The sequence below is a fragment of the Mytilus trossulus genome, chromosome 6, assembly GCF_036588685.1.
Source record: "Mytilus trossulus isolate FHL-02 chromosome 6, PNRI_Mtr1.1.1.hap1, whole genome shotgun sequence".
Taxonomy (NCBI): Eukaryota; Metazoa; Mollusca; class Bivalvia; order Mytilida; family Mytilidae; genus Mytilus; species Mytilus trossulus.
The window spans coordinates 12,282,810-12,306,585 of NC_086378.1; the positions used below are offsets into that span (position 1 = coordinate 12,282,810).

General features: G+C 30.8%; 2 protein-coding genes across 2 annotated transcripts; one reads left to right on the top strand and one right to left on the bottom strand.

The window, feature by feature from the left end:
* Nucleotides 1–992: 992 nt before the first annotated feature.
* On the bottom strand, nucleotides 993–7,714 carry LOC134720802 (coiled-coil domain-containing protein 153-like). Its single transcript, XM_063583314.1, has 6 exons — nucleotides 7,483–7,714; nucleotides 5,066–5,140; nucleotides 4,111–4,230; nucleotides 3,489–3,581; nucleotides 2,281–2,411; nucleotides 993–1,200 (listed from the first exon to the last, which is right to left on the bottom strand). Exons 1-6 carry the CDS (start codon nucleotides 7,535–7,537, stop codon nucleotides 1,021–1,023), a joined length of 654 nt encoding a protein of 217 aa, XP_063439384.1. The 5' UTR covers nucleotides 7,538–7,714; the 3' UTR covers nucleotides 993–1,020.
* A 40-nt stretch (nucleotides 7,715–7,754) lies between these two features.
* Nucleotides 7,755–22,372, top strand: LOC134720803 (ubiquitin-fold modifier-conjugating enzyme 1). The gene is made up of 5 exons (XM_063583316.1): nucleotides 7,755–7,922; nucleotides 18,104–18,235; nucleotides 19,249–19,325; nucleotides 20,376–20,466; nucleotides 20,795–22,372. The coding sequence occupies exons 1-5, from the start codon at nucleotides 7,800–7,802 to the stop codon at nucleotides 20,885–20,887; spliced, it is 516 nt and encodes a 171-aa protein (XP_063439386.1). The 5' UTR covers nucleotides 7,755–7,799; the 3' UTR covers nucleotides 20,888–22,372.
* Nucleotides 22,373–23,776: the final 1,404 nt, after the last annotated feature.

Here is a 23,776-nt window from a genome sequence, read left to right on the forward strand (position 1 = left end):
GAATTGAGAAAAACTTGAATTTTTTGTGGATATTTGATTTCATGGTTTTGTCAATACATTCTTATGAAAAATTTGTATTTCATTGGACATAGAAATTTTTGGTTTCCAGGTTACCACAAACCACCAAAATTGGTATACAACGAATAATAATGTATCCACAGTTTTATTTATAATTTAAAAGCAATACAAGATAAAGTTTTTTAAGACACATTAAACCATAAATATTTAGTCAAGAATAATTCATATCTTTAGGCATCTGCATTGCAAATATGTATAGTATAGTTCTTCTACCTCCTGAAATATGCAATATTACAAAAGGAAATGATGTTGGCATTGCTGGTTTAGTATTGAATGTCTTTCATCTGCAACATTTATCACAGGTTAAACCAAAGAAACAAGAATATGTCCATATAACACAGATTCCCCACTCATACTATCCTTTTCTATGTTCAGTGGACAATGAAATTGGGGTCAAAAATCTAATTTGGCATTTAAATTAGAAAGATCAGATCATAGGGATTATGTGCACTAAGTTTCAAGTTGACTTGACTTCAACTTCATCAAAAACTATCTTGACCAAAAACTTAAACCAGGCAGGACAGACGGACAAACAAATGGACCAACTTACGAACGGATGCACTGACCAGGAAACATAATGCCCCTCTACTTATGTAGGTAGGGCATAAAAACAAACATAGTAATGGTAACACTTTGTCTAGAGAAATAAAAAGAGTAAGGCTTTAAAATTTGCCAACACTAAAAGAATACATGAATACAAACATTTTAATAGCAAAGAAAACCATCTTATGTAAATAAACAATTAAAATATATATCACAGTCAAACATATAAATGCTACAATAACAAAACTTTTTTTTATCAAAACATTTATTCAAAAGATAATTAAAAATTAGAAGTAACTAGCCTGTACAAATAATATTTTGAAGAAGCTTATTATCATAGAATATGTATTTGTTCTACCAAGAAATTTACTTTGTGTATTTAAATCTATATTCATTTAGTTAGAATCCTTTAGTTGGTCCACTGTAGCCTCTCATTGGTTTAACACTGTGGAATGTCCACTGATCGGTCAGACCAAATTCCCGTAAATTGTTGACATTTTCAGTTTGTAACATTGTTGCCTTCTTTTCCCATTTATCTTTCTCCTCCTCTAACTTGTCTATCAATTTGTTTAAAGCATCCTGTAATGAAAATGATAACGATATAAATTACAAAGAAGCACTAAATTTGTAATTTGTTTTTATCATTTTAACATGTCTGACTATACTTTTACTGTGATTAAGCAAAATTCATGTGAAATTAGTGGTGCTTTGTTCTTGTCTTTTTTTAAGGTGGAAAGACTCTAAAATTAAAATGTGCTGATTTATATAACTTTAATGAAATGCTTGATTCAAAATTAAACAGTATTTTTTTTAGATTGTATAGGGGAAAATATATTTTGTGTGCATAAAACAAAAAATACATAATTATATGCATTTTTTTACAGTGATTGACAGACATAGTTCAGATCTGTAAACAAAAGGCGTACAACTTGTTGATGTTCATTAATATCCAGTTAAAATAATCTCTCCTTTTTAAGGATACTCAGGGTTCCAATACATGTACCTACAGACAGAATATTCCACTTTTTTTTCTAACATTATCTTTAATCATAATATCAGATGACATTGATGGACACTTTTGACTTTAAGACATAGTATATAATTCCTAACACATAAAGAATAGTAATAAGAATACTCTGGTTGTTTTTCACCTTTTTTAATTTCCATTAATATTCAATGCATATAATTAAAGAATTATACATTGTGGAAGTTTACTATATATCTGAGTTTACTATGCTTAGGGAGGTACTTAGGTGAGGTTTTGGAATAAGTGTGAAATGTTCTGGCTCCTCGGTGTTTTTCCATAAGATACAAGGTAAAATATTTTACCCCTTAATACCTATTTATCTTTTAACATAAGATTTAATAATAGCTCATAAAAGATCATTTGAAAAAATTGAAGCAGATTCTGTTTCTTTGTTTTGATTTACGACCTTAATAGTACCAATGCAAATATAAGGTAAAAGTCTGAGTCAGCCTTTTCCCGCATATTTTATCTTGAAAAGGAGCTCCATGACCTATCAATATTTTTACCTTATTTTTATCCTTAACTAATACTCCTCCAGCTTTAAGTATCAATTTCGAATACATGATTTATTTAATTTTACATTAGATCACCCAAGTGCATCCTTAATATCCATGTATTATATAATGCCTTACATCAAGTATTCTTTTGTAATCCTTTTCCATTTTGCGTATCTCTTTGTTCAGTTCATCAATTTTTTCATCTTTGTCTTTTATTATTTGGTCTCTTTCTTCTTCTGTTTCTTTAAGTTTCTGTTCTGTATCTCCTGAAAATTTAATGATACTCATACCTCATGGATTATCTAACAATATTTTATGTTAAGCTCAACTTCTAAAAGGTTATGAGATCTCTTACTTTCATTCATTATTTATCATTCAACTGTTTTTAACTAATCCTAAAAAGAGAACCCCAAATGTACAAAATCTGATTTAAGTAATAAATAACAAGGGAGTGTATTTAAAAAATACTGACAGTTGACCCACTAAAAAACATACTTGATAAACATGGAATGCCAGTTACTTTTCTTTATATTTATTTTGCTAATAGAGACAAAATTCCTCAGATAGATCCTCACAGAATATTCTAGAACTGTTCAAGATTTGTCATTAGACAGTGGTTGTCGTTTGTTGCTGTGTATAATATTTTTTCTCATTTGAATTGTTTTTTCATTTGTCATTTCAGCTGGGCTTTTATAGCTGACTATGTGGTATGGGTTATGTTCAATGTTGAAGACTGTACTGTGACCTACAGTACAGTTGTTAAATCTGTCATTTTGGCATCTAGAGGAGAATTTTGTCATTGCCAATCATACATTTTGTGTACCATGATTTTAAGAGTGAATCCTTACGATGAATCTTTTATGCTTCAAAGTTGCAGAACATAATTTTACAGCTGTATTGTAGCTTCATCATTATTATAGAGTACAAAGTGTCACTTAAAAATATTGTTAAACCCCAGCAAATTTTAGGGTGTCAAAAAAAATATTGGATTTGGAAGATGGCTATGAAGATCTTAACTTTTACATTGTTGGTTCTAAGATTGTGGGTCTCTTCTTAATGGACTAATTCTGATTTTAACATCCGAACAGGGTTTCTAAAATTTTTAAAAGTCAAAACTTTGATTTATCCTCAGTTTATTTACTAGGAGAATTTAGATTGGCATTCACAAAGGGTCGTTAAAAAAATGAAGAGAGGTGTGGTCTGATACTTTGCATGTTCTGCACTCTTTGGATCTGACTGACGCATATACAAGTATCAGGATGATAGTGTTCTGTTTAAAAGCTAATGATGAAATAAATCTCCTTTCATCTGATGAAGTTAACTGGGGCCCTGTCTATACTTACTAAGAGCTTTCTGTGTTATCTGATAGTCTCTTTCCATTTGATGAAGTTTTAACTGGAGCCCTGTCATCATGTACTTGTATTGTCTTGTCATGTCTGAAAAATAAAAGTTTTTTTTTATTTTACAACTTAAATAGATATCATTAATTTATGAAAAAAACACTATATAAATTTGAAACATCTGCATGAAGCAATTTCCCTAAATTTACATTTACTATGAAACATCAAACTCACAAACAAATCAGTTATATGACCAAAAGGTACATAATAAAACCAGTGAATTCATCTAAGGTCAACTTTTTTTGAGTATATAAACTAATTTAGTTGTTCATGTTAATTTCATTTTCTATTTGCAGAGACTTTAATTAATCAATAGATAGCTAAAATATTCAAAACTTGGCTGTTTCTATGTTTTACCATGTCCATTTGTGGTGGCAGTATAGTACTAGTCTGTATCCTAAAGGGGTTAATGATGTTTATCAACAATATATATTTTACTCATATTCATAAGATTTATAAAAATGCCAGTAATTATTAAATAAACTGAGTTAATTTAATTTTGATATCTGAAGTTATAATATAAAATGGAGTATGAATCAGGTTAAACTTTTAATTTAATATTTACCAGCAGTAATGTCTTTTTGATCATTTTTGTGTTTCTCTAATTCCACCATGGTTTCATTCATCTTTGCTTTCATAGCATCACCATCCCCTTGTCCACGACGAGCTAATTCTTTCCTAACAGCTAAAAAATATCAAAACATATTCTTGAAGGATTGTTATAAAAAAATGTATTGACTTTCACAATATTTTTTATTCATGATCAAGAAATTCAGATATATAAACTAATAACACTTAATAAATACAAATGCATTATTCGGTCATTCAAAAAAATAAACCATTATAAACATGCTGCCCTTGGATGAAGGTGTTACGGTAGATTATATAACACATGAGGGAAAAAATTATCATCCAAGACTAACTTTCACACAGGATGATCATGTTAATCATCCTTACACCTTCATCCATTGGCATTATTTTATATTTTTTTATTATATTGAACGCCTTATATTTTAAGTTTGCACTGTGTTATTAGGAGGACAATTGTATAAAATAAAGTCATTAAATAAGATAGTTTTCTTAAAAGAGTAATGACTATAATTTTAAGGTAGTGAGTATAATTGCGGTAACATTGTCTCATTGCCACTGATACCACATCTTCTAATCAGGGCTTCAAAAAAATATATTTGAGCCTGCTGGACATTTGTCTTAATTAACCAGATTTTAATCCCTTAAGACCAAATAATTCCATAAGGCAATTAAATAATCAGTTGGCCATCATATATAACCGATGATTGACATAAAAAATGATCATATTAAACTTTACTTTGATATAAATTTTGACAATGTCCGGTAAAATTACAATTGCTTGGAATATATAACGTTTTGAAGCTATGCTTCTTACACATTGTATCTATATAATACTGATCATGCTTGAAGCTTACATATAACTTTCTAGAAAGAAAAGTAATTAAATGTTACAAGTGCATTGTACAAGTGAACTATCAATATGTACATACCTAACTGGTCCTTTAAAGCTTCAATCTCATGTACAGTCTTCTTGTATTTGTCATCAAGCTCCATTGCCATGGGATCTGTTAATAATAGGAAAAATATTAGGAAATAACATTCATACATGTATATATTCAATAAATAAAAGGGAGACTCAAGCTTTGAAATTTTCCGAGTTAAAAAAGTGTATTATAACTAATCATTTACTGATGTACTGTATATATATATATATTTCAGGTATCAGTCATCCTTATATAATTAAAGATATTAACTAGGAAGATGTTGATTCTCATTTATATTACTCACAATCTAAATTGAAAGTCTTTCAATGTGTTGGGGATTTTAGCATTGTGTGTAAGTTTCATAACATTTGGATGAGGCAAACTTAAGTTAGAGTGTTGAATCTAAATTTTGGATAAACAAAAGGATGGCTGGACAGGACAGTCAGGTGCAGCACTTAATGTCCCTGTTGCTTACTGTCTGAGCATAAAAATGTAAAACTGTCATGTTTTTTATTAGACCCAAAAAAATAATATGTATTTCCTTTATTACATCTTTGAAAAAAATATGGTAAGTACATGTACATGTAGGTAGGGATTTTTTTAAATTTGTTTTACCATTTTTTTACATTGAGTCTATGGAAAGGACATTCTGACTTTAACGGTTTATAACCATGCTTATTGAAAAAAGACAAATAAAATCTATGGTACATGTTGGCTATATTTTAGCTTTATACACCCTTCACGTCCACGTTGAGAATGGACTGAACAATATTGTTCTTTATACAATGTGAAGGGTGTGAAAGTGAAAGGGGGTGAATGTTTATGGGCGCGACTGTTTTTTTGGGCGAACAGACTTTGATTTATATATAAGCCTTTCAAAGACGTCATAATTATTTGTACTAGTGCTGGTAATGTGTATTTACAATAAAAGATAGAAAATGTTATCAATATATTTCCAAGTATTTCTTAGTTTTTTAGAAAATTGTTTTAGTCTTTAGTCTTTAGAAGTGTCAACTTGACACTATAATCTCTCTGTAATTTGAATCACACTGGTAAATTTACGTCACTTTTGTATAAAACTCATTGGTACATTTGTATTTATAATGTGGCACTGCAGAAAAAAATATGTAACTTAATAAATAATTAAATAATTAATTACCCAAAAAAATTAAATTAAAATTGAATAAATAATTAACCCATATAAAACCTTAACTATCTATTTTGTGAACCTTCCAGTATCTTTAATAAAGACCCCTAACAAATGTTGAATATCTTCTATGTGATGTTTGTAAATATCATTTTCTGTTGTTGCTAACAATACTTCAGATTCAAGTGTTAGTTTTGCTGTTATGAAGTAGAGTGCTGAGCGGAGTTTTTCCCTAGCCTCCTAATAATTTTCACAATCCAGTAGGTAATGGTCAACTGTTTCTACTTGTCCACAGCTGCATTTGTCAATGAGTGCTGGGCATATTGTTGATTTGTAAAAGTTTAAATTGCAATATCCTGTTCTTAGACTAGTAGTTATTCTATATATTTCAGTTGACGGCTTGTCTTTTGGAAGTGTATTTTTTACATTTTGTTGAAAGGCATAATATCTTCTTCCTTTATCACTGGTGTCCCATCGGTTTTGCCATTTTACCATAACACTGTCTTTTGCTCCTTTTTGTGTATCTTGTTTTGTAAATATTGGAATGCTTTGTATTTTTTCTGCCTCCTGTGCTGCTTTTTTAGCTAGTTGGTCTGCTAGTTCATTACCTTGTATGTCAGCGTGTCCAGGGGTCCATTCAATGGAAACAATGATTCCTTCAGATTTAAGTGCCAATATACCAATTTTAATATCATGAATAGTTTAGCCATAATTATCTGATTTCCAATTTAAAGTTTAAATTCCAATTGCTGATTGGCTGTCTGAGAAAATTTGGATGGATTCAGTGTTTTTTTCTGTTGTTTGGAATTATAAGAAAATCTATTACTAGCTTGATAGCTACTAATTCCCCTAATAAAATAGATCCTCTATTGGAAACTGGCTGGGTTAACTCCACATGTTCTGTGCTGTTTGATATTAAAATAGCTGCCCCAGCACCACATGGACCTGGATTTCCTTTGCAGGAGCCATCAGTGAAAGCTAATGTTGTATTATTTTTAAGTTGATGTATTTTTTCCAAAATAATATTTTTTCCCTGAAATGCTTGTTCCTCTGATCTAGACTTTGAACTTCCGAGATTTTTCCAATACTCTGGTGGTGATTTTGAGGCTGCTAACCCTCGGAATTCAAATTGAGACTCTATACAGTCAGAATCAATCTCTGTTGTTCAGGAAAATAAACATACCCCCCCCTTTTTTTGAGGTGGTTCCCTATGTTTTTTAGCACTTTAAATATCGCTATACACATTCCTATAGAAGAGTCATGAACCTTTAATTACCATCCTTCTTCTTCTTTTTGCCTTTCCCCTTCCCCTTCTTCTTTTTGGGAGGCATTTTAAAAACTACAGATAACTGTTGACGGTGTTGTCAAACACGCACAACAGTCACGCACATAAAGTCAAGTTAAATTTTGATTGGTGTTTATTCATTTTATTGCCTGGTTTTGGTATTTGTTCTTTTCATCCTTTTCTCAAAGAAATTATTTTTGTAGGTAGAAACCAGTTTATAAAATCCTGTCTGATTAACGCTTGACACTAACAAGTAAATTCCCCTATTAAAAAGCGCTCACTCGACTGGCAAATTAAAAACAAACATCATGGTGGACGAAGCCACGAAGCGAACTCTTGCTCAGATTCCTCTTCTAAAAACTAAAGCTGGACCAAGAGATGGAGAACTCTGGGTTCAAAGACTTAAAGAAGAATACCAGTCTCTTATACAGGTCCGAGAAATAATCCATTGACAACCCTAACTGGACGGTTGGTCTTTTCACCACCGAACACCACCGCACACCACCGAACACCACCGAACACCCTAAAAAATGCCAACCACTAAGAAAAACAGTGATTTTATACAATAAATATATAATATAGTTTGCTACTATACAAATCCTTGCTTGTATAGTTATAAATTTGACCTAACTCTAATATATAAAGATATCTAAGATATTAATATCTACATCAAACACAACTTCACAAACCACCGTTATGGACACCTCATATATTTTTCTTCATTCTGTCATTTTCTATGAAAAAGTTTTACCAATACTAAGAAAAGAGACAAATATCCAAATCCCACCGATGCCAGAGATAGAGGATACTTGAACTGATTACTAATTATGATATTATTTTTTTTTTTGAAAAGAGTTTATAGATAAGCACGAATCTAATTTATTCAATTATTGCTTTAATATATTTATTCTCATAACCATTGCAGATACATAGTTACATAGAGAGAGTGCAAAATATGTACAAGAATATGCATCTATTTACAAATCATAATATATAATTATATAATACATGGGTTTCAAAATAATATACATTTTAGCCAGGAGGACCCACATGTTTATTTATACACTCTATAAGCTTATAAAGTCTGTTTTAATCTGACTTTTTGTTTAGTTTGCTCATCCGTTTCCAATTTTTAGTGTATTAACGTTAACACGAGCCAAATAGTATGATAATTTTCAAATGTACATTCTAGCAGATAATGCAATTCGTCTCCAATGCTACCAAGATTACAAAGATGACATTTTCTATCATTTCAATAATACCTTCTTGGAGAGTTAAGATATCGAAATATTTTTCAAAATGTAATTCTTACTTAACAATTCTATAATATACTGCTTGTGTAGACTCTTGTAATTGTGCAGTTATATCGTTTCTATGTTTACTTTGTGTAGTGTATATGTTGTATGCCTATAGTTGTTAAGACTTTTGTGAATAAAGATATTTGAAATGTATATGTTTTATGCAAATAAAGTATTCATTCAATATAAGTTTTGTTTAATTCATTTTTTTTTTTGGAAAATGTTTTCAACTGCTCACTGATAAACAATAGTATATATGTTATGATCATTATTAAGAATAATTACACAATTATAAACATCAACAACCCACTAACGAGGTCTATTTTATAAGTTGAAAAGAACAGGTGGCTTATATAACTCAATCACGCTGTCAAAAGAAATTGAAATTAAAAAGAAGTCCTACATAACTTTTTGTTTTACTAGCAATGTCCCAAAAGAAGTCATTTGACATTTTTATTATGTTAGCGACGACTCAAATCTTGTGTTAGACAAAAGAAACGTGAAACCATAAAGTCTTGGAATCACAATTGCTTCCTGTAAATGCTATTGGATCATCTTTTACTTCCGATAAAAATAATTGGACAATATATCATTTCCTGTAAATATCATTGGTCAAATTCGCGATTGGCTCCAAAATCTAAAGATATTGACCAAAAGGTATATATAGATAGAACAAGAAATATATCCTAAAATTCTCACAAAATTTATTATCAAAGTACTAAAGTTTATCTACAAAGTCAACATGCCAAAACGCAAAATTTCGTACCTAAAAAGGTCGGTTTTCTGGCCCTGTGGTGACTGCAGACAGAATTGCACCAAGAACTCAGTACAGTGTGACTCTTGCAATTCGTGGTACCACTATGACTGTCAACAGTTATCTTTACAAGACATCAATTTCTTGGTAACATCCAGCAGTTCTACGTTCTGTTGTTTGACTTGTTTGAGAGAAGAAGTAGGATCAACCTACTCTTATTCGTCTGGCTTACTTCGTCTTAATTTGGTAATTTAATTTTTTAATCTAAAAAAAATGTTAAATTGCTGAATTTTTCTTTTAAACTTTTGATGGTTAACTTTGTTAATTTGATTAATCGGCTTAATTTATTTTACAACTACGCGTGTCAATCTTTGTTAATTAATCTTTATATAGCACATGTATTTATTTATGAATATCATTTCTCATTTATTTTGTAATTTTATGTTTCAATCTTTATTACTTAAATGACTTGATACATTAATTTTTAGTATCTGGCTTAAATTTGTTTAATCTGTTATCACTGACGCGTGTCAGGCTTTGTAAATTCAATATATGCAAATTCTTTATTGTTAATTGTGATCAATCATGATAAGTGATAGATTAACACAATAAACATAATTATCATCGACGCGTGTCTAGCTAATTCAACATGTATATAGCACACTTATTTCTTTTTTTTATTGTTAATTGTGATTAATCAGGATATAAAGCTATATAGTGATTATTCACAATTAACAATAAAATAAAAAGTGTGCTATATTTGATTTTATTATTCATTTATATTTATTTCGGATTTTGGCAAATCGTTTCGAAAAAAAGGTCCATTAATCCCTCTTACCTGTTCTGGCTTTGTTTTATTTTTTTGGTGTTTAATTTGGAAAATGAATTATCAGTTATCAAGTGAAAAACAATGATAGATCTTTTTGAAAAATATTGATGGCCCTTAAAAGGACCTTTGTAACATCGTGTGGATGTTTTATTCGAATTATTCTTCATCCTCATCGCTGCTTAATTCTGGTAAGCTGTCAAGGGCTTCTTCTATTTTTTGGTCCTCCATTTCGTCTGTCACCTTCAGTTTTTTATACTGGTCACTTAGCAGATAGGTTTTATATGACAATCTCTTCAATTTTAACATGCACTCTTTTTGTTCGGTGTGATCTGTAATAGTGAACATTTTATCGCATATTTTGTAAAATTCGTCATTCAATAGACAAATCTCATTATAGAGATTTACCAAAAGAGAAGCGTTGTTGGACATATCCATTATTTTTTGTAGACTAATGACCAAACCTATTAAGTTTCGATATTTATCGCAAACAGTAGAATTTTGAGAAATATAAGGTAAAAGTGATTAGGCATTTTGAGTAATATAAGATAAAAGAGCTAAAGCATTTTGAGTAATATAAAGACATTTTCACATTTCAATCAGGAACTAATTCCTATCAATCGTTTCCAATTGTTAATGCCAATCATTCTAATTGATACCCAACTGCATGAAACCTTTTAATTGTGGATAATTCTAAGTAAATTAATATTCCGATAATGTGTCATTTTTGTCCAGAATAAAAAAAGACAAATTGTCCTTAAATGACACTTTATTGAAATATTATTTGAAAGGTTATATTTGTCCTCCAAGTTCCCAGACTTTAAAATATTGTCGAGTAAAATGGTATTCCGATATTGTGTCATTTTTGTCCAGAATAAAAAGACAAATTTTCCTTAAATGACACTTTATTGAAATATTATTTGAAAGGTTATATTTGTCCTCCAAGTTCCCAGACTTTAAAATATTGTCGAGTAAAATGGTATTCCGATATTGTGTCATTTTTGTCCAGAATAAAAAGACAAATTTTCCTTAAATGACACTTTATTGAAATATTATTTGAAAGGTTATATTTGTCCTCTAAGTTCCCAGACTTTAATATTGTCGAGTAAAATGGTATTCCAATAATGTGTCATTTTTGTCCAGAATAAAAAAAAGACAAATTTTCCTTAAATGACACTTTATTGAAATATTATTTGAAAGACAGTTGCCTTCAATATCCTGTTCAAATTCAAAATTCAAAATTAAACAGATAAATTGGAATTTTTAAGGATATTTTCATTTCTTTAACAAATAATTAAATTTCTCTCTTTTCTGTTTCAATAGGCTTCACAGAGTGGTTATGACGCCTTAGTGTATGCAGCCAAGAGGGAGTATGCTGTACTGCCAAATGATCAAGTGACCGAAGCAACACACGTAGAAAGTCACACTCTCAGTACAGATTACCTTTCGCAAGTTATAATGCACCAACAGAATATGTCAACACACGGTGTTCCGAAATCCACAACACCTGATGGAAATTGTTTTTTTCATTCCATATCCGTTGCGTTATATGGAACTGAGCAGCATTCATTGGAGTTTCGTCTACGTACATGTCTACAAATGTGTTTACATCCAGAACTCTACAAAAACCGTCCGGATGTCAACGACATATTTATACTGTCTCCATCATATGAAGAATCCGTATTAGACTGTTCTAGACCAGCAGCGTACTCTTCAATTTGGACAATGATTGCAGCATCTGATGCCCTTGGTATTGCCATTTCTTCCATTTACCCAGCAATTAATGGTCAGCAGGACCTTGCTGTCCAGGTGTTGAACACTGTTTTCGGAGCTAGTACAACGTTACAGCCAAACTCTACAATCAGCATATTGTGGACACATACATCGTTAGCCTCAAACCCGTGCGGTACCTGGACACCAAATCATTTCGTCCCAATTTTAGAAGACAATTCTAATAACATAACATTTGTACCCCAATCTCATAGCTCTCCACGCGTAAATACCTCCATTCCTTTAAACGATACTGTGGAAGACTCGACAGATAACACCATACTCCTTTCTCCAAATATAAGTATTAACCAAGATGTAGATGACGTTAACGTTAACATTGAAGATGACGATAGCATTGAAGAACCAGTTGTTGATAGTGTTGATGACGAATATCCAGTTCCTGATGGCGTTAATTTTCTTCCACTCGGTAAATTCATGTCTGCAAGAGAATGTTTCTCATACATTAATAAAAAAGAACAGGTTTTTGATGACTGTCCCTCTGGTAATAAATCCAATTCATGGTTTCTAGTAAATAACAACGCAAACACCCTTACCAGCGACAAGAAAAGAAATTACTTTGACGATTGTGGAACATGGAATACCAACAAAAGCCGCACCCATCTTCAGGACTACTGTATAAGTGACAATTTTCGGACAATTTTCAAAAAAAACGATCAGTACTGTTTAAAGCAACGCATTAAAGGTCAAGTGGTATGGACCCCTCTAGAACCCCAGCCTCCACAATCCGATGTAGCTACTATGCATCGTTACGAGACAGTTTTAAAATCAAATGATGCATTCAAGAAACTGTGGACAAACAATAATGCGGAAAGTATTAACCATGTTTTTAAGGTTGCAATTAAGTGGAAACCCCAGTCTACTCCAGAGTTAATCAAAAAACTTTATGACTGTGTGCTGGTACAGTTTGTACACCTCAGAGGATGTCTTCATGACCACGGAGACTATGCATTAATATTCAGTGAAACACATTACAAGATCAGTGACCAAATTTGGAGATGTAAAACAGAGCAAGAAAAATTGACAATTTTTGAAAATTTTCTCCTAGACAAGAAAAGAAAAAGAAAAATAACCATGATAAGTTCCTCCGATGGGAAATATTCTGTTGTAAACAAGGCCAAAAACATTGCCAAGAAACCTTGCCAAAGAAAACGGCCAGTAAACGAGAGAACACAAAAACGATAACCACTCTGCTTTATTTATGTTGTAAATTATGTAAATCATGTATATATAGTCATTGATGTAATAAATAATTATATGAAAATATTTGTCACTTGTATTTGTTAGTAAGAATTTTAACAGAAAAAAGAAATCGATACCAAACAAAAAAGGATAGTAAGATATACACAAAATAAAAGTAATATATACACACAGAATGTAGAAAAAGAATAAATTTTATTTCCCAAAGGGCATAAACATTAAAACATCAATTATTTTCACAATACAGTACACACAATGACATAAAAAAAAAGATTAATAAGAACTATTTGGTTCTTAAAGAATATGTAGAATCAATAGAATGTAATCCGGAAAGTAGTGATGAATCCGGAAACGTTTTTCTTTATATATAGATTATCGACTTTCACATTGATAGATCCTCATAAAAATAAAAATAAATGATGATATTATGCGTTATTTAATCTATTTCATCGTATTATTGTACAATTTCACAGTTTTTCATAGTGATTAGCATTTTTTGGGGTGTTCGGTGGTATTCGGTGGTGTGCGGTGGTGTTCGGTGGTGAAAAGACCCACCCCTAACTGGACAAGATCTAGACGGGCACATGGTTTTAGGTTCTTCTTGTGCCCCATAATGGCCATATGGAGACATATCATATGATTGTTTGTGCAATTTTGAATAAGACAAAATCATCAACGTAAAACCAAGGACGTATATTAGTTATATGTCCTTGCTAAAACAAAGAAACGAGATACATGAATCAATTTATACTTATGTGACGATAGAGTGAGATAACCCTAATGTCTAGTCCAAATAAAGACATAATTACTAAAGACTAATATGACGTTTGGCAAGGCTATTTAAAAATTTACTGGGATGCCTTCTTCTAACGTTATAACACAGAAGCCATTTTTTACGTCTGGAGATTGAGAGCAAATTTTGGGGGGGAACTAATGATGTCTTGAAAGGCTATTATATTTTTTTTCTTTGACGCCTTACTTTACTTCGACGTCATAATGCTGAAGTCGCCATTTTCGGTTGGACTGTGAGAGCATATTTTGCTCTAAACTTTGAGACCCAATTTAGCCATCAAATTTTCATTGAAGGTTAAAAAAATTTGCATATATATAAATTCTTACCTTTTAAGTGTTTGTCTTTAGTCTTTAGAAGTGTCAACTTGACACTATAATCTCTCTGTAATTTGAATCACACTGGTAAATTTACGTCACTTTTGTATCATTGGTACATTTGTATTAATAATGTGGCACTGCAGAAAAAAATATATAACTAAATGAATAATTTAATAATTAATTACCAAAAAAAAAAAAAAAAAAAATTAAAATTGAATAAATTATTAACCCTTATAAAACCTTAACTATCTATATTGTGAACCTTCCAGTATCTTTAATAAAGACCCCTAACAAATGTTGAATATCTTCTATGTGATGTTTGTAAGTATCATTTTCTGTTGTTGCTAACAATACTTCAGATTCAAGTGTTAGTTTTGCTGTTATGAAGTAGAGTGCTGAGCGAAGTTTTTTTCTAGCCTCCTCATAATTTTCACAATCCAGTAGGTAATGTTCAACTGTTTCTACTTGTCCACAGCTGCATTTGTCGATGAGTGCTGGGCATATTGTTGATTTGTAAAAGTTTAAATTGCAATATCCTGTTCTTAGACTAGTAGTTATTCTATATATTTCAGTTGACGGCTTGTCTTTTGGAAGTGTATTTTTTACATTTTGTTGAAAGGCATAATATCAATAATAATGTGCAAAATATTTCCAGTTAATCCCTACAGAATTAATAATATAAGTAACAATTCCATCCGAGGCGGGAACATGTCGACTGCATTTTTTAAAATGTTTGTCTGACTTCTTTTTAGGAGATTATTCAATAATTTTTACACCAAACTCGGTAAAACCTGAATATCCCGAACTATTGTTTTACATTATCCAGAAATTCAGGTCAGTCAAAATGAACCGAGTTTGGTTCAAAAATATATTTTATACTACAAAAAATGAAGCATCTTGAGGAAAAATCAGCTAAACCTCCCTCTCTAAATTCCCTCTCTCAAAGCCCAACTGAACATATGAGTTTGGCATTATGACGTTGAAGTAAGGCGTCAAAGAAAATAAATATAATAGCCTTTCAAGATGTCATAATTATTTGGACTAGGGGGAACTTTGACATCTAATTTTGACAATAAATTTTCATTGCCAGTTAAAAAAATTTACGTAGTTACAAAGTCCTACCTTTTTTGTTCTTATTGATGTAAAATATTTCCAGAAATATCCAAAAGAAAGGATTAAATAAGATACGATTCCATTTGAAGTGGGGGAATATTTATTTTGTTTGGAAATGATTTCCCACAATTACCAACGAAATGTCACTTCTGGTGAGTATAAAATTTAAAATCCGGTATATTTTAATGGATTCGAATTTGCGGAACGTTCGATTTACATTGCTGAAAATTTGGGTCTGTCAAATTTTAACGTTTTTTTAAATTTTACTTTCACCGGAAGTGACGTTTCGTTGGTAATTGTGGGAAATCATTTCCAAACAAAATAAATATTGACAGGAGGTACATTTACTATAAGCAAGTAACAAGACAAAACTGAATTTTGCAATGTTTGTTTATTGTTTAATTTTTTTTTTTTTTAATTCTTTATTTATTTAAAGAGAATTGCCAACAGCCAGAGGCTACGCGTGGATCTCCTCAACATAGATATATACAGATTCACAATTATCAAAGTATTTGAATACAAACATGTTAAACACAAGACAAGACAATATGTACAGGACAAGACATACAAATACTACACACCCATCCAATCACTCGCTCATTCTTACTCACATGCACACGAATTAACAAACATGTATGATTCAGTAATATAAAATAGTGATTATGGAAAGACAATTTTGAGCACAATCAGGTCAAAAAAGTTTTTAAGCTATCGAGAAAATCTGTAAATCGAAACACACACTCAAACAACTCTAAATTAGTATCATCAGACAAATCATCACTACCTTCTATTAATATTTTGCTCAGATAGTTGGGACATAGATCCCGCAACATTGCTATATTTATATCTGGACAAAGCAGATTCTTAATTCCAAGTAGAAGAGTAATCCGATAGTTCGTGTAACGGGCGCAATGAATTAAATAGTGCTCAGTGTTTTCAATGCAGTTACCTGGGCAGAAATCGCAAAACCTATTTAATGTTAGATTATATTTATACAAGTGGTCATTAAGTTTATTGTTTGCCATCTTTGTTATAAATAAATTGAAATTTGTAGATGGTGCCCTTGTAGTTTTATCTTTCAGAACTTGAAATTAGTAACCTAAACCATAGTTATATTTATTAAATAATACGATTAAAACATCCCTAATACTACCATATGGCATGTGTCTTACATATATTCACATTTGATGTATGTAAATACCGCATTCAGAACAAGTCTATATAGAAAAAGTTGGATTATTTAATTTAATAAAAGTGTAATGAACTGGCTGTATCTGTATTTACCTTACACAATATCCTCATTTCATTATGGATTAATCATGACAAAAAAATAAGTGTTCAGTATCAATTGTCAAAATCAGAATTGGAACTAAGAATGTGCAATTGCAATAAGAGGTGATGACTTTATTTATATCATGTGTTCCATTAATTTCTTACAGTTTCCATTGAAAATTGTATCATTGACTCATCTTTCTTCAACTTTGTACTTGTTTGGCTTTATAAATATTTTGATATGAGCATCACTAACTAGTCGTATGTGGACGAAACGTGTGTCTGGCGTACTAAATTATAATCCTGGTACCTTTGATAACTATTATCCACAAATATTCATTTAAAATTTTGAGCACTGGAGTCAGATGCTATTTCATTGTCTGGAAGATTAGCTTCTGTCAAATATTCATTACAACCCAAGCATGAGAGCAATTTTATAGGGTCGAAAAAAATCAGTTGAAATGGGCTTTACTCAACAGATTGATACAATGCTGAAAAAAACTTTTAACTAAAAACAGACTGGTTGTGGTATTTGGGTTAATATCTCTAATGCTTTTCAAGTTAATGAGGAAATCAAAAGTTGTGTGTAAACAAAAAAATCTCTTGAGTAGTGATATTGGACAGGTTTATATTTTTAACAAGTAACTGAACTTAACCATTTGTGTTAATTTGGAAAATAGAGGAACATAGAATAAATTGTGAAAAACTATTGCGATAGAAAATGTATTTTAAGTATTAATTTTTTCCAAACACGAAAGGATTTTTAGGGGTATGCTAATTAACAGAAAAAAGAGTCTCACGACACTTGGTATCCCGAAATATTTTACCACATTCATGACATATGTGAAAATGTTCCAGCTTTTAAAACAGCCTTCATACATATCAAAGTTTACTATATGGACTCAGCTTTAGAAAAAAAAACTGCCTATGGAAAATCAATTGAGAATATTGACCCACTAATAAATCCCATCAACAATAGAGATATGAGATAACTCACAGTTACTGACAGCTAGTTTGAGACCAATAACAACTAATATAAAAAATCAAGCATCTAAAATTAAAATATCAATCAGTACACAACCAAAATCCAATGGATTTATAAGTGTAAAGACGTTAACTTGAAAAATAAACCTACATGTATACTATGATCACTGATGATTGATAAAATACATACAGTTCTTGCATTGTAAACAGTTTGTTCAGTATTCTGATGTGTTTGTCATTATTCTGATATGCATTATATATTTGCAGTATGTTCAGAACAACAAGGGAGCAGATAATGACTGGTTTAGACTGGAGTCTAATAAGGAGGGTACCAGGTGGTTTGGAAAGTGTTGGTACATACATGAACTACTCAAGTATGAATTTGATCTAGAATTTGATGTAAGTGCATTGTAGTTTAGAAGTGGTTTTGTTAAAGGTAATGGGTTATTGTTCCTTAGGATACAGAAAATAAGGTTAAAGGATGATAAAAGAAAATTAATGAACATTACCCAGTATTGTAATTATATATAAGCACATACATGTACATGACATACGACTTCGTTACATATTTGGTTAATCATGTGTTAACCATACACCAACCCTATGATGTGATATTTATTAAGTTTTGCATGCACTCTCCATTTATGAGTCTTAAAATATCTCCAAGATGAATGCATTTCGCCATAACTTTTAAACATGTTGGAAGTAGGTTTGCTATAATGTTATTACATTTAACATCATGTTCAATATTATGTTATTCTTCTAAAACACCTGTTTTTAGTTTTATCTGGAAAGCTAATTAAAGTTCAAATTTCAGTGAAAAAATATGTTGAATAAAGTTTTTATCATGACTTTTACAATTAAGCTGTGAAAAAAAATTGGGAAAGGAAATGAGGAATGTGTCATAGCGACACCAACCCGACCATTAGAGCAGACAACAACCGAAGGCCACCAATGGGTCTTCAATGTAGAGAGAAACCCCTGCACCTGGAGGCATCCTTCAGCTAGCCCCTTAAAAAATATGTATACTAGTTCAGTGATAATGGACGTCATACTTACCTCAAATTATATACAAGAAACTAAAATTAAAAATCATACAGACTAACAAAGGCCAGAGTCTCCTGACTTGGGACAGGCGCAAAAAAGTTTTTAGATAATTGTTACAGTATTATCAGATTATGATACATGTAAATTACATGATAAGTGTGTGAATCACAGTCTTCACGACGAACATTTAACAGGTCCGGAGCTCAATTTTTGAAATTTTTTAGTTAGATTCTGTTGGCCTGTAGATATGATTTTTACAGGCCCGAGAGCATTTTTACAAGCCTAGGCTGCCACTCAGTGTGAAGACTGGAATCAACTGTAACATGTGTAATATTCTAACTATGCACTTTTTTGGTACATTTCAGGTTCCAGTTATGTATCCCACCACAGCACCAGAATTAGCAATCCCAGAATTAGATGGTAAAACAGCAAAAATGTACAGGTATGCTTCAGTCAACAATCGACTTACTTTTAGTTTTTATCTGCAGTTTTTTATTCAATTCAATTCAATATTTTATTTATCTTGTGATCACCATGCATGTGCATTCACTTAATCAGAAAAAATACATTTATATACATGTATAAGCCAATCTGTACAGATGTATGAGAGATGATTACAACTTAAACAACATGTATGTACATTAGAAATTAGTCATGACGGTTAATAAAATACAGCATAATTGTGATATTATTTACAATATGAAACTTCTCCGTGTCTTTTGAGAATATCGACACATTTTGGCACATATTCTAATAATATCTTGATCCAAAAATCAAAATTGATTACATTTAGGAAACAGCACACCTGATAACTTTTGACTTATTATATGTAATTGGTTAATTTTTTTTTTATGTTCTTGCATTTATTACTTTTATTGCGGCTTGCTAGAAAAACCTGCTGTAAATTTTGAATTTATATAATTTTTGAATTTTGTAATCATGTTCTTTTGCCCATTAAACACTGATTGACATCATTGGTTTGTTGTGCTAACTATTAGTTATATAATTCACTGTCTTTTATGGTTTGAATATATTCATTTTTATAGTGGATTTGGAAAAAAGTTATAACAACTTATATTAACCTTTTTCCACTTTGCTGGTGCGAGTGATGCCTTGTAGCAACATTAGCTTGCTCTTTTTCTACATCTACAAGGGTGTTGTTTACTTGCAAGAGATATTGCTCTCTCTTTTAATTATTGTCACCTTCCGACAGACTATCATCCTTTGTCAAGACAATACCTATACCATTAAATGGTGTCAAGGGAGAGCTGAAAACTCAGTCCCTGAAATTTTCTTCCCAGAAATGAGATCGAAATTGGGACCTTTGTGTTTGTATTCCGATGAGTTTACCACTACACACATCTCTCTCTAGATTCATGCAAGTGTTCACAGCATGCCACATCTGACATCACTGTAAACCATTCTGCAACATCCTGATTAATTATTCTAATTAAAAAACTAAAATAATTGAAGAAATTCTGTTATATTTCAGAGGTGGAAAGATTTGTTTAACAGACCATTTTAAACCATTATGGGCCAGAAATGTACCCAAGTTTGGAATAGCACATGCCATGGCATTAGGAGTAAGTTATTTTAGAAAACTATTAATGCGAATCGAATTTGAATTACATGTGAACTCATCAGCATTAGAAAAAATATTTCTCTTCTTTTTGTCAGAATTGAAAAAAATATTTATTTGATTATTTTTCTATATTTTTTTTACCAATTACTAGTTTGAAATTTTAATTGATTTTTAATGCATTATTTAAATTCTCAGCACCACGGTGGATTGGAACATCTAAAAATAAACAATTGGTAAAAAAGTTAATTTTATATATTTTATATTGGTAATGATTGTACAGTAAGTAGGAACCATGTGACATTTTATTCTATTTACTTATTTTACTTCAGCTTGGACCATGGTTAGCCGTAGAAGTACCAGACTTAATACAGAAAGGAATAATTACTCACAAGGACAATTTAACAATAGGTGCTTCTTCTTGATGTCTGTAATTGTAGTGTACAAATTTCCGATATTCATGTTATAGTAATACACAAGATTCCAGTCATTTCTATCATATTCTATATTGTTATAAACTACATCAAAAGTTAATATGAATACTAGTCTCTTTGCCTTTTAATTTAGGAAACTTTAAATTGTCAGTGCATTAATTTTTGGAATGTATTAATATGTTGGTATTTTTATAATATAAATTTTGTAGGAAAAATTATGAAATTTGAGTATGCATTATCTAAAGTTATTTTTATTCTGATTTGACAGTTTCTGCTGTTGTATTGGAAATTTGTTGGTTTATGTTTTAATCTCTGTTTTCAACCATTGCACAGATTAATACAATACAATGTAAACTGTATAATTTTTTGAGAATTTAATCACATGGCTAATTATAAGTAACAGTACTGGAATCAAATTAGAATAATGTTCATGCTGAATATCTTCTCTAGAAGTAGTATATATATTAGTTTTGGAGAATTCTATGTGAAATCATTGGAAACTTATTCTTGAAATGTGCAATGAATTATGTCATGGAATATGACAGTCTTAATGTGATTTGTTATCAATGGAACAGAGGGAAAATATTACAGTAAATTTTGAAATTTTATTTTTCTGTAAGATACCACAGAACTGAATTTTGATACAAAATTTTTAACAGGTGAAATAAGACAAATGTCTGATCATTTTCCAATCATGTACCGTAAAGTTAAATGTATGGATGATTATTGAAATATTTAACCTGATAGAGATTGACTGTTATGTTCAATTTTTTTTGTTTTCATAATATTTTGTTCATATTTATATTTAGATAATCAGTTTGATTGTTACAAATTTGAAAGAAATGTGTTTTGATTATTTTCAATAATCGTAAATCTTTTTATATTTATAGGACTAGGACTCTTACAAATGACTGTTTTTAATATTATAAATTGCAATTTAAAAGAAATAGGTTGGAATATGTTCATTGTATTTCTTTATGCTATCAAATGCCTCAATAAACAATGACAATATGTAAGTTATACTCAAATGATAACTTGAATTTTTTTAATGTAAGATTGTACAATATGTACTTTCCTAGATTTCTGGCTTTCCCCATTAAAAAGATGCTTGATTTGTGCAATTACATTAGAGATATTAGTACATGTATTGAAGTACATATAAGTATTTTCTTATTAAAGACATGAATGACAGTTTATAACACTTCAGTTTAAGTTCAAAGTTTTTCTTCTGCCTTGTTGAAGTTGCTTTGTTCAGTAGACTAGGAATATAACTATTAATAAAAATTTCAACTGAAATATTCAGTTAAGATAACTGTAAAGATAAAAGATCTAAGTGTTCATAAAGAAGAAAAATCTGACATTCTTAAATATTATGTGAAGTCTTTCATGGTGCGAAAAATAAAGTGTTTTTATTTATTATGATGGTGCAAATTTTTAACAGAATACTGTATTACAAATAAACTAATGATAAATTTGCATTTGTTGATTATTATTTTTTTAACATACTATCAGACTCACCTTTATTGTAATAGCTTCTCAGAAAACACCATGGTAATTTATTTTCTAGTTTAAACTTGCATTAATAAGGTATGTCAAGTTTTCATTTCTCAACAATGTGACATTTTAATAAGGTCACCTCATTTTTATGCCGCACCTACGATAGTAGAGGGGCATTATGTTTTCTGGTCTGTGGCTCCGTTCGTTTGTCCGTTATTCAGTATGTGCGTCCGTTAGTTCAGGTTAAAGTTTTTGGTCAAGGTAGTTTTTGATGAAGCTGAAGGCCAATCAACTTGAAACTTAGTACACTTGTTGCTTGTGATATGATCTTTCTAATTTTAAAGCCAAATTAGACTTTTGACCCCAATTTCACGGTCCACTGAACATAGAAAATGAAAGTCCGAGTTTCAGGTTAAAGTTTTTGGTCAAGGTAGTTTTTGATGAAGCTGAAGTCCAATCAACTTGAAACTTAATACACTTGTTGCTTATGATATGATCTTTATAATTTTAAAGCCAAATTAGACTTTTGACCCCAATTTCACGGTCCACTGAACATAGAAAATGAAAGTCAGAGTTTCAGGTTAAAGTTTTTGGTCAAGGTAGCTTTTGATGAAGCTGAAGTCCAATCAACTTGAAACTTAATTCACTTGTTGCTTATGATATGATCTTTATAATTCTTAAGCCAAATTAGACTTTTGACCCCAATTTCATGGTCCACTGAACATAGAAAATGAAAGTGGGAATTTCAGGTTAAAGTTTTTGGTCAAGGTTGTTTTTGATAAAATTGAAGTCCAATCAACTTGAAACTTAGTGCATATGTTCCCTTTAGTATAATCTTTCTTATTTTAATGCCAAATTAGATTATTACCTTAATTTCACGGTCCATGGAACATGGAAAAGGATAGTGTGAGTGGGGCATCCGTGTACTTTGGACACATTCTTGTTAACATCAATTTTAATTTATCTCCAAGAAAGCAAACTAACTTCATTTTATACTGCGACTTAGTAATCACTGTTACCCAAGCCAGTAGGTAAACATGAACCATTTGGTTCATTAAACCACTGGTATGTTATATTTGACAGTATATATATTTGGTATTTTGGTACAAATGTACTTTGCTACATCAACATGTCTGCCAGAAAGAGTTCACCTGACAGTGATCTCATTAATGGATAAGTGATCAAGGTTTAAGCTAATACATGATTAGGTCCCTTTCACAAATACTATAAGTATTAGATCAACTATATGGTGGTTGGAATTATGGCAAAAGGTTTGGTCTGAACTTGACCTCAACTTTATGGTTCATTGTTCAATTTTAAGAGTTTGTGTTTTGGTCTGTTTTTCAAGTACTGGTACTATAGAAAATAGGTCAACTATATTCA